Below are 16477 nucleotides of genomic sequence, written 5' to 3'. Positions count from 1 at the left end.
AACAAGATGGACCTGGCTGATTTAAAGGAGGAATCCGTAAGAACCTTGTTAAAGTCTTCTCTCTTCCTTCACCAGCATCTTACGACATCGGTGCCCAGAGCGGCAGACTCTTAGAAAATGGAGGGGTATTTTTGATCGTCACGTGTCAAAAAGACATTTAGATCAAAGGTCTTAGCTGTTGGGTACCTTGAGGGCATGGTCATAGCCTATGCAAGCTGGTAGTTTTGTTCCTGTGGGGTAGGAGAATCTGTAACTTGTACAGTACAGTGGGTCTTCAGTCGACATGCAGCCTCAGAAGCAAAGTCCTGAGTCCCTGATTCTGTTTAGATGTGTCCATCTACCCAGAGCTGGGGAAGCAGAGTGGCAACATCTCTGTACATGGCACATTATAATTTCTGGCTCTAGCGCTCCTTTCTCAAATCCCTGGAATTCCTGGTGCATCTGAGTTATACTTTGGCTGGCCCTGTGTTAAGTGTCCTAACTGGCTTTAGGCACTAAGTGTGTTGATAGACCTCCTCTCTCAACTACCAGATCCCCTGTTTGATTCTAGAATGGCAGAGCTAAAGAGAGAGCACTGCTGATTTGTGGCCAGAGAAACATCTTGTGCACCTTGATCCAGCCCAACAGGTACTGCCCCACGCCCAGCCTCCTCGCACCGAGTTCTTCTGGGCCAAAGGAAACCAGTCTGGCCCAGAGGCAAGGAGTTTGATGAGATCAGAAGTAGACGACATTCCCATCTCCCTCCCATGGGGAGCAGCTGTTAAATGACAGCTCTTTTAATTCAAGAACCATGCCCAGTGAGCCAACTCAGTTTGCTCTAACGCTGTGCTAGAGAAGGAGGACAGAGTCTGAGATCACGCTAAAAATCCCCCAGGCCCATCTCTGTCCAGCATTGAACAGGTGGCATCCTTCCTGATCTGTTTCTGGGGGTTGGATTCTCCAGAGGCCTCCCAGTTAGGTTTCTCTGAACCTTTTTTCTGGATCCTCTGACTCGCTGCATTCAGTGAGGGAGGCAAGTTGCCCATAGGGAGACCCTTAAACAGTTGGCAGCTGTCCCCACCAGTATCTGACTAGCTGGTTTGTGGTATGAGGGACAGCCTGACAAGTACCCACTGGTGCTCTGCTTTGTCCACAACTTGGTTTCAGCCTTGCCTGACCATCCTGTCACTGTGGAAGCCAAAGAAACTATCCCTCGGGGTTAAGGCAGGGTGACCCTAATGAGGACACTTTCTGGCAGATGCTGGAAGCCAAACAAGTCTTTGAGCTGTCATCTTCTCTCCAGAAGGTGACTTAAGAGCAGCTGATTGCTGCTGTGCATCTTCTCCAGCTTTAAAATAAATAAGCAGCTGTATCCTGGTTTGTCTTTGTAACTGATGCTGGCCAGTGTCTGGGGTATCATGTGCTATTTTTTGTTATGTAGAAACTTCTCACTTTTATCATTAGAGAATCCTGGAGCAGCTGAAACAGGAAGGCCTCAAAAATGTCATCTTCACAGACTGTGAGAGAGAGGAAAATGTCAAGGAGGTAACATCTCCCAGTGAATAGCAATGCCCTGTGAGGTCTGAATGCAAAAGGGACTCACTATTAATTGGGATCCACTCAGCAGCTAGCACATCTGGGTCTTTGCCTTTTATGTGGAACCAAAGCATCTTTGCCTTTTCAGCTTTCTGCTGGGGTAGCTTGAAGGATTCCAGATAATAGGCCCCATGCATTCCTCTTGTGGTAACGGTTCTGTTATGTTTCTTGCAGATTCCCTGAAGAATTGGATTGGGAGAGTTGCCCCATAGTTGTGCAACTCTCCCCTGGGGCTGTAGTCTGGGCTGTGGGGGTGCCGTGTGGAAAGGTGTTGGAGGACTGAAAATTCAAGTTATCTGTAGTTGCTACAGGGCCATGTACCACTGTGGTTCAAAAGAGACCTTGTTATGGTAGTGGTCTCTATTTCCTGTGAGAACCCAGATGAATGTCAGCAGTCAGGGCATTCCATTTCATCAACCTCCTGGATACTAGAGATCAGGGACTAAACATAGACATTGGATTTTTTGATACATTATAATCTGCCTGGCAACTGACTCCCCAGCCCAGCCCCTGGCTTCTTTACTTTTCATTCCATCCAGGAAGAGCACGCACCAACTGCTGCAGCTTCCTGAGCCTGACGAAGGGTTTTTGAACCCGAAAGCTTGCTTAATAAATATTCTCCAACTATTTGGGTTGGTCTAATAAAAGATATCAAATTCACCCAAGGAACCTTGTCTGCCAGCAGTCAGGGCAGGTATTCTGGATGACATGCAAGGACATGGGTTTGGTCGTAATATACCCACTTCACCTTTCAATTTTGTTAATGTGCAGAGATTTTGATGTCACTTGTACTAATCAACAGAAAGAATAGTCCCCATTTGAAGAGGCTTAGATTATAGCCCATCCTACCAGGAAAGCTTTTTTCCTCGTAGAAAGGGAGCATGGTGCTAATGGTATCTTTAATGGTAATCAATTAATACTTACTATGTGTGTGAAGTATGTGCCTGTGTCCTCTCCTTTGCTGTTATAAAGGTTGTGTGGTGCTGTACTTCTGGTAGAGAGGTTTAGTTAGGGAGGATGCCCTCCCCGCCCCCAACCCCACACACCTCTATATCTGCAGTCTCCTGCATTGGGAAACAAATGGTCAGTTAAAGCTAGAGTGTAGAACAAGCTAGCTGCAGTCAGCCCTGGCTTTCCTTTTGTCTAGGACAGTGGTGCTCAAGCTTTTGGCCCCATGGGCCAGATGAGTGGCGCAGAACTAGTCTGCAGGCCAGATTGGACCCTGTGCTGTCTCCACCCGGCCCCATATGGCCTCAACTGGCCCCTGTTTGCTGGGATCAGGCACCTGTGCAGGGACTGGGGTTCCCCACAAATCTGTAAATTTGACAGGGAACCAGTGCTCCCCCGCAGTCAAACTTTCAGCTCTGTGGGGAGCCCCGTGGGACAGATAACATAGTGCCAGGGACCAAATGTGGGCTGGGGGTTGAGCACCCCTAGCCTTGGAAACTGTGGAATCTCTGTTCCCAGCTCCAAGGCACTAGCCATGGAGAACAGAACGAAAACTTCTTGGGGGAAAAAGATACCCATGCTTTGCATAAAGACCTTCACTGTATCCCTGCAGGTAGTTCCCCTCATCACGGAACTGGTCAGCAGCAATCAGCGCTACCAAAGAGCTGAGGTGAGCTAATGGGCAAGAGGAAGAATGTGTAGCAAATGTGTCTAAGGGAGTGCTTTTGAAGTCCTAGCCTGACATGATAGCCTATAACTTCCAGAAGGGCAATGTCAGCTGTGGGTTTAGCTGGCTGCATGAATAAGAGACATGCCCCTTAGACTGGGGACCCAAAGGAGTTGACCCCCATTTCCACTGGGGTCAGCAGGTGATGTAACTACTGGGGCTGCTGCAGCAGTGTTGTGAGCTTTGCTTCCTGTTGCAGGCTCAGACACTAGAAAAACAGCACATACTTCTGCTTGCCTCTAACTTGATGGGCTGGGCTGTCCTCACAGTTGTTCTGGCAGCAGTGTGGAGCGAGCGACTCCTGTGGGGTTGTGCTGGATTCACACTGCCCTATCAGTTTCTTTATAAATGCTATTTAAACTGGCTTCCCCCTTTGTAGTGCCTAGAATTAAGGGAAATTTAAGCCAAGAATGTAAATGTAACTAGTGCACTGGCACCTATTCCCCAGGTGAATGGATTCTGAGTGGCATTGGTTCCATGCAGATCCAATTCATACGAGTTTTCTTCATCACTGCTGTTGTTTCCCTACTGACTGGTAGAATGGACCTGGGGACATGGAGTGAGGCTGTGTTGGGAGAGATGGAGTGCTTAATCTGTTTGATCTGTCCTGTGATTCCAGAATGCGGAGTACTGCATCATGGTGACTGGGGTGCCAAACGTGGGAAAATCCTCACTCATCAATGCCCTGCGGAGGCTGCATCTCAAGAAGGGTATTTTCTGTGTGCCTTTCTGTCCCTCTGCATGGCTTGGAGGGGGAGTGCCTCTGCCCCTGGGGTCACAGAATGCCCAGACATGGGTGTCTGGGACAGCAGGCCTTGGGGTGAACTGGGTTAGAAGGAGTTTGAGATGCAGGGAGCCCGTTTACAGGTGATCGGGCTTCCCAGTAACTCTGCCCCCAACTTCAGGAAAAACCGCTCATCAAGCATTGACATAGCCACGCGCATGATCAGAGGTCAGGGAAGCAGACCCTACGATGACAGGCTGAGCGCCCTGGGGCTCTTTAGCCTGAAAAAGCGCAGGCTCAGGGGTGATCTGATGGCCACCTACAAGTTTATCAGGGGTGACCACCAGCATCTGGGGGAACGTTTGTTCACCAGAGCGCCCCAAGGGATGACGAGGTCGAATGATCACAAACTACTTCAAGATCGTTTCAGGCTGGACATAAGGAAGAACTTCTTTACTGTCCGAGCCCCCAAGGTCTGGAACAGCCTGCCACCGGAGGTGGTTCAAGCGCCTTCATTGAACACCTTCAAGATGAAACTGGATGCTTATCTTGCTGGGATCCTATGACCCCAGCTGACTTCCTGCCCTTTGGGCGGGCGGCTGGACTCGATGATCTTCCGAGGTCCCTTCCAGCCCTAATGTCTATGAAATCTATGAAATGTCTATGAAATAGCCTGCAGTCAGAGACTGTTTGAGACCTGTGACAATTTTCAGCTGGCTTTGCCATGGGAAACAGTCTTTGTGCTGCCATCTTGTCCAGGCAAGCAGGGGATGGGTTGAGGTAGTGCTTGTCTGGGAAGCCTTCTGCTGAGATAAAAGAAGCAGGCCCTTTTTGGTTCTCAACCTCCCTGCAGCCACTCTGGCAGCAGAAGGGCCTGGTAGGAAGTTGTCAGGTGCCCTCTATGTAGCAACATAGAGAATGGGAAACTGCAAAATGCTATGAGGAAGGTGCCCTGTATGGAGCACGGCTCTTGGATTCTAGTCAGGGGAGGCACGTGGATTTCAGTGACTTCTGGGAAGATTGATGAAATGTATGTGCCCATGCCTGCCCTTGGGATGACTGTGCCAGAGCCTGTTTTGGTGTGCTGGAGCCAGGTTCAGGGTGCAGCTTTGTTTTCTGACTCTCTCTCTCTCTCTCTCTCTCTCTCTCTCTCTCTCTCTCCATTTCTGAAGGGAAGGCATCTCCAGTTGGTGGTGAGCCAGGGATCACCAAGGCTGTGCTTACCAAAATCCAGGTACAATCCTTGGGACTCCACTCCTTCAGACAAAGCCAACAGCGGGTTCTAGGGTGTCTATGGGGAGAAACTTCCCCACGGGTGTGGGATCAGTAGATGGTAACTACTTGAAATGGCAAGGAGGCTGGGTGACGAGGGTGGGTGAAGCAAAAAGTTTAGCAGCAAAAGGGTTAGTCACTTTAGAAATAACCTGCAAGGTGCTACCTTGCTGCAGGATCTAAAGAGAAGCTTTTTGCTTGGCTCTGGGTGATATAACATCAGACTGGAATATAAGTCTGCAGGCCAGGACTGCACTGAACTGATGTCTAGACAGGGTTTGGGAGATAGGAAGTCATCTGATGCATCTTCTATGCCAGCCCTGGGAAGCCCAGTGGCTTTGGTAAGTGATTTCTACCAAGGTTTCGTATTGCATCTTGGGCTGCTTCCAGCAACCCCAAAGGTGTCTGGAGGAAGAACTCTGAGGATTGGTTCAGGGTCAAGAGTACCGTACCCACATCCAGTCATCCTGAACGTGTCCCAGCGAAACCAGGGACAACAAAACGTCAATCCACATGCAGAAGGAAAAGAGGAGATGGCTTGATGTCCTCTGCCCTCGATTTGTTTTATAGTTCAGGTGCTTGGGCCTCTGGTCAGTTGCCAGGTGAGAAACTGGGACTGTTCATCAAGAGTGTTCCCACCATGCTGATTGTCTACGATAGTCTGGGGAAGAATTGAACTGAGGTACTCATGCCAGTACCTGTCTGTGCCAAAATGGCTGGTGTGGGTGAATGGATCCTGGACTCTTCAGTTCTAATATGCCTTCCATTCCCAACCCAAGTTTTGCTTGCAATATTGGATCATGAATGAGAAATGAGCTGCTTGACCAAGGATCCCACACTGTCATGTAACAAACCTGTCTGCCTGTCCTAGGTCTCAGAGAAGCCCCTGATGTACTTGATAGACACCCCAGGGGTGCTGTCTCCAAGAATAGGGACTGTGGAGACTGGCTTGAAGCTGGCACTATGTGGTAAGATGGACGTTGGTGCTATGGCTGCTTCTGGCTGGGTGCTTTTCTTTGTTGTGTCTGGCTTCTTGTGCTCTGTCCAGTACCAAGGTCATGATGCTTGGCATGGCTGCAGGGCCTAGCAAGAGGAACATTATTGTGAGGTCCTGGAGCTTGTTATTGCATATCTCAGTGGGATATGGGAAAACCAGCTTGGCACTGGAGGCAGCCTTACTGCCAGCTTTCAGGATCACTTGGGAGGGGCTGTGGCACTGCTTTTGAAGAACCAAGGTTGGGACAAGCTGATGCCCTAGGGGAGAGGAGAGGACGTAATTAGCATGCCTGTTCTTCAGCCCATCTGCTCTCCCCCCTAGCTCTGTTATCTGTGATTTTGCTGTCAGACAGTGTCTTTCCAGGAGAGTGGCATCTGGCCATGTCATCTATGCAGATCTTGCCTGAAGACTTGGTCTCTAGGAATAGAAATAGTGGGGTTCACCACCCCTTCCTTCTAAGCCAATGCCTGTGTCTACACGTGAATTAACACATTTTAGTTAATGCACATTAAATCTAATACCTCCATTGTGAGGCACTAATAAAACGCATTAACTAAATAGCATGTTTTTAGTGATGCTTTAATGGGCATTAAAATAGGCTAACACATATTAAAGTGCATGTGTAGACACGCCCCCTGTCTTGAAGCACCCTCTGTTGCCAGGCTGAGCCTGCATGAGCTAGAGGCAGGGATGTCTGGTGAGAGGAGTGCCTCAGAACCTGGATGCACAACATATATTTGTACTGGTGTAACTTGTATCAGGGCCCAGAGTGTACAAACTAGCAACTCCAGTAGCTAATCCAAGTGTACAAGGTGGTGGGGAGCCTCTAATAGCTAGCTTGCTTGCTTGCTTTGAGCAAACTGCAGCCCAAGATAGAAGCAGATATGTACCATGCTATGCCAGTGTGACTTAGCAGTAGTAGTTTTCCTTATTTCCCTCTCAGTGTGAACATAACACTTGTCAAAATCATCAGGCTGGTCAGGCCAGCTCTGGAGCATATGGCAGGAGCACTTTTGGATTAGAATCTAGATGGGATGCTGGAGCCCTGGTGCCCACGGTTGTCTGCAGCTCTGTTGATACTGATGGAGCTCCAGCTTTGCTGTTTCTCTCCTAGGGACAATCCGGGACCATCTGGTTGGGGAGGATGTCATGGCTGACTATGTGCTGTACAACCTGAACAAGCACCAGCTGTTCAAGTAAGGCTCTTGGGACTTGCTGCTTTGGATTGGCTGGAAGGTCATGCCCCTGCCCTCTTCCCACCCTGAGCTTTTGATTGGAGTCTTTGCTCTGGGGAGGTACCCTTTGCAAAGAGACCTCCTTGGGGAAAGAAGAGGGAGGTGGGAACACTCTTCTCCCAAAATGGGAGTGTGTGTTTCTTGCTTGTGATCCTGGTCAGTGGTGCCTCAGTGTGAGCTGCTTTTGTGGTGGGGAGGGAGGAGGCAGCAGAGCATGTGTACAGGGCAGGGCAGCTGTATTCAGAGGTGAAGTCAGAGCTTTTGGTTTAGACATTGTGAAAACTCTATTCTGGCTCCAGGGTAACCTTGCTGGGGTGGTGAATGCTGCAGGAGGATATAGAAGTTGGGTGTCAGGATGGGCAGACAATGAGCTTGGTGCTTCTGCCTTAAGTACCCCCTGCTGGCCCCAAGGAGGAACAGTACTTATGACCGGGGATCTGTGTTTTCCATTCACCCTGGAAAAAATGGTAAAACCTGGATTTTCTCATTTTAAGGAGAAAAACTCAGATTTGTTTTCCTTTTAAAGGAGAAAAATGTGGTAAAAGGTAGGTTTCTCTTTGCAGGCTGGCAGAGTTCCAGCCTGCAAGGGGCTGGGCGGAGTGGGAGGAGGGTGGTCAGTCAAGGGGTGCCATGTGCATGTGCGCACATACATGGCTGCCAGTCAGTCTACAGAGCAGCTCCCCACAGGTAAATTGGGGGGGGGGGGGGGGGAAAGGGGGGGGGAGTGGGGTGAGGGAGGGAGTTGGGCAGGGCTGGGGATGCTGCCCAGCCTGGGCAGTATGTGGGGCTTGAGGCCCAGGGCTGGAATGCATGGCCACAGGGCCCAGGTGGAGAGTGGGACAGAGCCATGGGTAGCCTGTCTGGGGGGGTGTGGCGTGGGGGGCTGGCTCCCTGCCACCATGTGCACTCCAGACAGGACATGAGGGGGCAGATGTGGGCTGCCTGCTGCAGGCTTGGGCTCCCTGCTCTGCTGCCCTCCCCCTGGGGCCTCTGCAGCCCAGCGGGCGGGACCTGGTACAGCAGGACAGAGCGGGGCCGGGCGGAGAAGCTCGGTGCTGCTACTGCAAGCCCTGCATCGCTATGACAAGGCACTCCCTGCCCACTTGGCAGCAGACAGGGTGGCTGTGCAGTTGTGCCCCTTGCTGCTGCTGGGGCACCTCGCCATGGTGGTGCAGAGCTCCCTGTGGTAGCGTCAAGGTTCCCCACCTGGCTACACTCTGCCTTGCCATGCTGGGTCCTGTCTACTGGGCTGCAGAGTCCCCAGGGGGAGGGCAGCAGGGTGGGGAGCCTAAGCTCGCAGCAGGCAGCCCACATCCAACCCCGCAATGGGCTGTGCTCCGGCTGTGCCATCTGTTGGGGAAGGGAAGCTGGGCTTCACGCTCTGCTACAGCAGTTGTTGCCTCCCACATGCAGCAGCTGGGGCTTGGGTGCTGCTGGGGGGGCGGGGGTTTTGGACCTGGGTCCCTGGCCCCATAGCCTTGGCAACTGGGGGAGTGTGACGGGCTGTGGCAGGGCCAGGGGGGTCTATGATTGGGGAGCAAGGGGCAATGGCATAGGCAGGATACCAGTATATTAGGGCTGCTCAGCCCAAAGCAGTGGGAGGGAGTGGGGGACACAGCCACAGCTGAACCTGTGTCTTGGTGAGTGAAGGTGGCAGGGGAAGCTCTGATTTGGGGGTTTTTTTCATGGAAAAATCAAATGCCAAAATGTATAGGTATTTAGAATTTATTTTATTATAGTGATTGTGGCACTGGTAGGCTTCCAAAATGCTTTAAAATTGTAAACATATCAATAAAATATTGTGTTCAGCTGACTCCTATATATATAGTTGCATTTCATTTTAATCATTAAAAAACCCACGATCCACATTTTTCCATCAGAGAAGTTATGATTTTTAAACAGAAAAAACCAGGATCCGTGCTTATGACTTCACAGGGACAACAGGAAAGTCTCCTTGGAGTGGGTCACCAGTGAGCAGGGCTTGTGGAGCAGATGGACTGGTGGTTTCTGAGTTCCTTTACTAGTGGCCCCCCCGGGGAAGGCACTCTGTTGTGTCACATGCATAGTTCCCCTGTGCAAGCTTCTTGCTGCCATCCAGCACAGGAGGAGCCCCAGCCTTTTCCAGAGGGTGATGCTGAAGATGCTCTTTTCCCAGTGCCCAATCCTGTGCCCTGTCTGCCTCATGGCTGGCAGGGTCCCAGAGACCCAAGGGATGTGGAAGTATGTCACTGATTCCCCTGAGCAGACACTGAATGTTGCGATGGGTGCTCCATGGTTATGCTAGCTGCTCCCCATGGACTGTCTGGGAAAGGCGACAGCCCTGAGCAGCCTTCCCCAGAGCTAGCGGTTGGGGGTGAACCCTGCTTGGAAGCTGCACTGTCTCCAGCCCTTCTGTGCCCCATCTCTGCACTAAGAGCTGTTTGGAGCACACATGCTGCTGCCTTGCCTTGTGGGCAGTGACCTGCATACACTGTCTCTGTACAGGTACGTGAAGCACTATGGGTTAGATGCGCCCTGCGATGACATTGAGAGCGTCCTTAAGCGAGTGGCACTGAAGCTGGGCAAGACTCATAAAGTGAAGGTGCGCACAGGGACAGGTAAGTGCTCCAGCCTACAGGAGAGGTCAGCAGGAGGGGTAGTGCCCCCAATGTCCAAGAGGTGTTCTCATGGTGGTGGGAGGTTGATTGGGGGGGTGGGGAGGGTAAAGGAAGCTGGGATGCCCTGTGAGGTTAATTGGGGTGGAAGGAAGATGAAAGCCCTGATCTCACAAGGCAGTTACTTGGGGTGTAGGGAGAGCCAGCCCCACCCCTGGCCCAGAGGTGCTTAATCCAGGGACATCAGGCAGCTGTGGGCTCTATAGTCCAATGAAAGAAATGGGTCAGGAAGGCTGGACTGCATGTTTGGCAGCCTCCCCTCCACAACCTTGGCCTTCTCTTGCAGGGGATGTGAATGTGATTGCACCTGACTACACTGCAGCTGGTTATGAGTTTGTGCGCACCTTCCGAAAGGGGGCGCTGGGTAAAGTGATGTTGGACTGAGACCCTGTACCCTACCCAGCTCCATGTACCTGTGTTGGGATTGGGGAACAAGGGAGGAGAGACATGCACCTAGCACTGGTGCTGCCTAGGGAGCCTTCTGCAGCTGTCCTTTTCTTCCTTCGGCAGTAGCCCAAGGGCTTCTATTTTCCATAATTGCAAGAATGCGTCTCCTCTTGCCTAGGTGGGGTGGCAGTAGGGTAGATGTTTCTTCTGCTACCCTGGATGGAACTGTGGATATTCCAGACCATTTCCCTCCTTATATGTGTGGCTGCAGACCTCATCACTAGGGAATTCTGGTTTCCTCTGTTAAAAGATCCAAACTTCTAATAAAAATCCAAAATCAAACGCCAAAATATATAGCTATTTTGAAATACGTGGATTTTGAAAATCCACATTTTTTCACAATATTAAAATGAAACACCACTGTATTTATGGGTATCAGTTAAACACAGAGCTCCCTCTGCCCCCTTCCCTCACCAGGATGCAGGTCCAGCTGTGGCTCTTCCCACTGCTGCTTTGTGGTGCTGAGAAACCCTGATATGCCCTGATAACCCAAGCCCCCCATCCCCATTAGTGCCCCCCAGTGTGTGGGTCTGGGGGAGTTGGGGCAGGAAAGGTGACTGACCATAAGCAGTGCTATAGGTGACGTGGGGACATGAGCCCCCCCCCCCTGGTTTCTGCGCCCACAGTGGAGAACAGGGCTGCAGCCTGGCCAGACCAGCACCAGGCATGGGCTGCCTTCATGGCCCAACAGGCAGAGCCTGGTATGGGAAGGTGGCATGGGTCGGCGAGACTCATTGTTGCCACCACGAGCCCTGTGCCAGCTGCGCCACCATGGTGAGGTGCCCATTGCCTGCCCCTGCAGTTGGGGGACACAAGCTGTGCCCACTGTGGCAGGGGGCATCCTACCAGCTGTTGTGGGGCTTGTGACAGCGGTAGCAGTAAGTCTCACCACCCTGCTCTGTCCTGTGCTGGGTCCCAACCTCTGGGCTGCAGGGGTATGTAGCTCCTGCCTAGTGCTAGTCCAGCCAGGCTACAGCCCCATGCCCCACTGTGGGTGCCAAAATTTGGGGTACATGCCCTCCTCCCCATGCCCTCCAATGCATTACCTCTGGCACCTGAGCACACAGCAGTGGGGAGCTGCCTCCCCCAGCAGCACCACCAGCCCCAGCTACCAACCCTGGCCCACTCCCTCCCTCAACGTGTGGGTGCAGTGTGAGCTGCTGCCTCCATCTTGCCACAAGTTGTGCCCCCCTACCCCCATAGACTTGCTTGAAGACAGCTGCTGGAACTGCTCTCCATCACACTGTCTGAGACTGTATTGTTGGCCTCTTGCACATCGCTCTTCTCCCACTACCCCCAGCCCCAAGCAACTCCTTGCAGGCTGGAACTCTGCCAGCTTGCAAGAGCAAACCCATGGGGTTCCTGCATTTTTCTCCTTTAAAGGGAAAATGTGTGATTTTCTCTTCTAAAGGGGAAAGTTTGCATTTTTTCCGCAGCAAATGAGAAGCCCAGTTCTGTGCTCATCACCTGCTTTGGGCCCCAGTAGCCACATTGTTTCACTGCCCCTAAATCCTGAATTTCAGCTGAGGCAAGGTCTAATAGTGCTGAATAGGCCTTTGGATGGCTAAGGCCTAATTGGAAACAAAGCACTGTATCCATATAGGAGTCCTGTTATGTTTGGACCATTGCCACCTGTGGGATGGGGCTGTCCTCCCCTTCTGTGAATGAGCAGAGGATGCCCTTTGAGGGCCCTTGGGAAGTGTAGAAGAGCATGAGTTCTATTCCTATGTTGGGAATTGTGCTGTCTATGCACAACTGTTTGGGCTTCATGTCCTTGCTATGTGGCCAAAGGCCTGTTGGTCCTGAGGCTGGAGCAGGGTCACAGCTTTTCCTGAGACAAAAATGGAAGGTTTTAAGTTGTTTTTTTTTAAATAAAATTTTAGCCCAGCCTTGGGCTTGCTACTCTGGTTTAACATTAAACTGGACTCTGTTCTTTCACTGCTGGTTTGTTCATTATCCCAGGTGCAGTGTTACAACCGACCAGAGGCAGAAGGCACAAGGGTATGGAGGGGAAAAGGTGGGCATAGATCTTCTGTTCAGAAGCCCCAACATCACCAATGAGAGCTGCAGTTTCACCCTGGCATAAGGCACTGGTTTGGTGCAGGCATGGCACATCCTGGCAGTCCTCCCACGTTGGTCTGCTCTTTATCCTCAATAGAACTGTAGTGGCTGCAGAGCGAGAGGGATGCTGCTGCTGAAGATCCCTTTCCAGCTGTGGTGGATGAATCTGCTCTTGTGACTTCTAGTGCTTCAGTTAGGTGGTGCAACCTATGCCCCTGCCCTGGAGCAGTCTGGGATGCCAACCCTCCCAAGGCTGCAGTCAAACACACTCTCCTCCCAGGCTTTTATTTCCACATCACTGATTTAAACATTTATAAAAATATTTACAAATAAGAACCATTAAAAGTAGGCTGGTGTAAGAGACCTTCCTGTCTGCAATGGCATTAGGGCCCTGGCCGTGCTGCTGGCACATGGGCCTTCTGGCTGCACATACGGAGGAGGGGCAAACACTGTTAATGTAAACATGTGATAAACTAGCTCTTCCCTGGGTCCTGCCTAGAGATGAAGTGAACAAATTGTAACACCACTGGGGAGGTCCTACCAGTCTTCAGGATTTCAAGGAATGGCTATAGACTGGGGAGAAAGGGGGAGGGGAGCACAAAAGGTCAAGGTTACCCCTTAGAGCAGTGACTCTGCAGCTGCTGCTTGCCTCAGTGTTGTGGCAAGCCTGCTCACAGTGGCACACAACCTGGGTACCTGAACCTGCAGGTGTGCTAGGGCTGTGGTGCATAGGAAGGCTATGCAGGAGCTGCCACAGCTGGGCAGTCAGGAATGAGCCTGCCCTACCCCAGGAGCTGATTGTGGGACCTGTGACTCCCACCTGGGCATCTGTGCCCATCGATAGGTCTAACTCTTCCTTCCCCCTCCCTTCATGTGCCAGGTAAATGGACTCCAGCATCTCTGCCCCCCTCCTCCCCCAGTGCAGCATAGACTTCAGTTTCCATGCGTGTGGAGGTCTCAGGGAAGAGGGTTGTTAAGAGCACATCCCCTTCTCTTCCACCCGGTGGAATGGAGGAGGGGAAGCTGCAAAGCCCACAGCTGCACTGGGAAAGGCCTCATAGGCTGACAGCTAAGGTTGAACACAGCAGGAGGGAAGTGAGTAGGTTCTGACCAATGCTTCTAGATCTGCTTGTAATGGGATGGAGCTATACAAATTCCTTCTATGGGCAAGATAAAGCCTGGGGAACTCAACTTAGCTCAGAGGTTTCTATACCTGCCCCATGTAAGTGTACTTCCCTCGGGCTACTGAAGACTGGGTGAAGATCATCTCTTCACTTGTGTATCTACAGAACTAGTTACACATTTCTGACACAAGGTAGCAGAGCTAAGACCTGCCAAGGCACTATGTGGCAGAGGGCTGCAGGAGATGCAGCATCCCCTTGGGTGGGCAGAACTGCTATTGCCTTGACTAGGTCTGAAGGTCTCATCTGATCTGAAATTTGTTGCGCTGTCTTCAGGCAGTACTTGTCTCCTGCTCTAAGCCCAGCCTGCCTATTCCAATGGAAATCCTCCCCGCCATTCCAAAAGAGCAGCAACTTCATGAAACTTCTGGTTTGCAGTTAGCAGAGAACCTGCTCCAGCATGAACCAGCAGCTGCTTTGCTGCAGATCAGGACACTGCTGGACCTGATCTGATCTACAGTGTTTGGACATCACTTTTATAGAACACCTGATCCATTACATGACTGACATTCTTCATTCACTGCCAAAATTTTGCATGGCCTTTTCTCCCCTCTGAACCTGGTTCTCACAATCTGATTTCCCTGGCTGATCAGGACACTTCAAACAGCAGGTTCCATCAGCTAAGGAGGAAGCCATGGTCAAGAGGAAATATCCTCAGTTTTTCCATGTTAATTAAGCAAACCATGCCAGGACCCTGGCAGCCTGCTGCTCTGCACCTAATGCATTTCACATCATCCCCACTACAAAGCAAAGTGCCTTGGAAAGTGCTAACTTATGTCAGAACCAATTTCTAGTTGCTGAGAACTTGCAAACTAATTAACTGATTTTCTTACAACTCCTCCAGAAATTCAGACTTTGCTCTGAGATGATGAGCTGAAAAATGGGACATTTTGCTGCAGTTTTCATGCAGAACAAGCACTATCAATGAGCACAAAATGGAGCACTATTTTTCCTCAGTCCTGTATGGACCCCATTTCATGGTCAGTACAGTTGGAGTGTTTGCTGGGCCTTGGTTCTCCCCTGGTCAAGGAACAGACCACAGATTGGACAGGGTATAAGTCAGACAGACCTGCTGCTGGCTGGGACCCTGGGTGACCGCTCCAGGTGCAAGCCTTGTCCAGGGTTTGCCTGCTGTGCAACCTATTCTACACACAGCTTTGGACTGCAAGAGGTGAATTAGCTGGAGCCAGTGGGTTGTGATGGGCATCACTTGGAGTTCAGCACCTTGTGGTTCGGGGAAAGCAAGGAGGCAGGGCGGAGAATCCAGACACGGTGAATTCTTGGCATGAACGATGTAGGGTTGCCAACCCTTCCGGATTGGCTGGGGGACAACTGAAATTGGCATCGATCTCCCGGTGACTATTGAAAGCAATCCAGGAGATTGATATTGTGAACAGGTTGAACAGTACAATTAATGACTAGAGGAGCACCGATACATCAGTCCCATATTGGATCAGCACCGATATAAGGAAAATTGACAGTATCAGCAATTGGCTTTCTTTGGCTGATGTGGCTGATCTTGTCGCTGATAAATGCCCCATGCATGCACGCAGCTGCAGCGCAGCACGCAGGCAGCCAGGAGCACAGCACGGCAGTGTGGAGAGCAGCCGGGTCCGAATGGTAAATCTGTTGTGAAGGACAGCGTGTCGAAAAGAGTGTGGAGAAGGGAGGCGCAGATCGAGGCCCCTGCAGTAAGGGAGGGAGTAGGGCTAAGGCAGGGACAGGCGCTGCAGAGCCGGGGAGGGGGACTCCTTCCAAATTGTTATTGGGCCCACCTTGGCTCAGTGACAAAGCTGAGTCCCTCATCTGCATTATTTCACATGACTAGTTGTTGACCTTCCCTGTAGCCCCAGGGTACCACTCCCAGTCCCCTGCCAGCACATCTCTGCGGCATCTCAGTCCCAGAGCCTGGGGGCACGGCAGGACAGGGAAGACACCAACAGCTCCCTTGTGCTGGGAGGCATGGCAGTACTCTCCCCCTGACTCTGCCTGAGTCTTCTGACCCCTCCCCAGCCTGTGGCACATGCTCTGCCCTTTTGTCTCAGGCTGGTGAGCAAGCTGTCAGGAAACATATTAAACATCAAGAGGGGACACTTCACAACAAACAGCAAGGACAACAATGTCTCTTGCTGGGGGGCCTTAGGGACTGCTCCAGTTTGGGTCATGAACTGCCCTCACTGAAGATAATGGCCAAAGTCCAGGTGAGATCAGAGGATGCAGGAGCAGATCTCCCATTCAGCTGCTCCTGCCCCAGCCTGCTGTGGGTCCCCAGCTGCTCCAGTCCTGCAGCAGGCAGGACAGCAGCTCAGCCTACAGGGGTGGGGGACTAGAGCAACACACCACAACCAAGTAGGGAGAGGAGAATGGGCCCATGCAGGTTTGAGCTGAGCCTGGGGCCCTGACCCAGCATGAAACTGCCACTTTGAAGGGTCAGCTACAGGATCAGGGCAGGAGAGCAGGGCTGGATGCTATGGCCCTCTCAGATGGAAAGAAGCTGGAGGCAGGCAGTCACCAGACAGAATGTAAAAATAGTAAAGGGCCAGAAGTCACAGATCTGAGCAGCTGATGTCCACGATCTGTAGCTGTAGACACCATTGTCTGTTCTGTTACCATGCTGGAACTCCATGCTGTTATCCAAGCCAACTTCCCCAGACAG

General features: G+C 51.5%; 2 protein-coding genes across 2 annotated transcripts in view; one reads left to right on the top strand and one right to left on the bottom strand.

Moving 5' to 3' along the window:
• Positions 1–12511, top strand: part of MTG1 (mitochondrial ribosome associated GTPase 1) — a 13867-nt gene extending 1356 nt beyond the window's left edge. The window contains 9 exon segments of the mRNA XM_025215734.1: positions 1–36; positions 1444–1524; positions 3137–3193; positions 3870–3960; positions 5147–5208; positions 6118–6214; positions 7358–7439; positions 9963–10075; positions 10419–12511. The exon segment at positions 1–36 is cut by the window's left edge and continues 6 nt beyond it. Of these exon segments, the coding sequence (XP_025071519.1) occupies positions 1–36; positions 1444–1524; positions 3137–3193; positions 3870–3960; positions 5147–5208; positions 6118–6214; positions 7358–7439; positions 9963–10075; positions 10419–10516 (717 nt within the window). The 3' untranslated portion in view covers positions 10517–12511.
• Positions 12512–15477: 2966 nt separating this feature from the next.
• The window catches only part of SPRN (shadow of prion protein), a gene marked incomplete at its 5' end in the record, with an annotated part of 1326 nt that continues 326 nt past the window's right edge, over positions 15478–16477 (bottom strand). The window contains one exon of the mRNA XM_025215664.1: positions 15478–16477. This exon is cut by the window's right edge and continues 3 nt beyond it. Coding sequence (XP_025071449.1) covers positions 16301–16477 — 177 coding nt within the window.

Source organism: Alligator sinensis, unplaced genomic scaffold, assembly GCF_000455745.1.
Source record: "Alligator sinensis unplaced genomic scaffold, ASM45574v1 scaffold264_1, whole genome shotgun sequence".
Taxonomy (NCBI): domain Eukaryota; kingdom Metazoa; phylum Chordata; order Crocodylia; family Alligatoridae; genus Alligator; species Alligator sinensis.
Note: the sequence above shows the minus strand (reverse complement) of the source record. Positions and strands in the feature narration are given on the sequence as shown.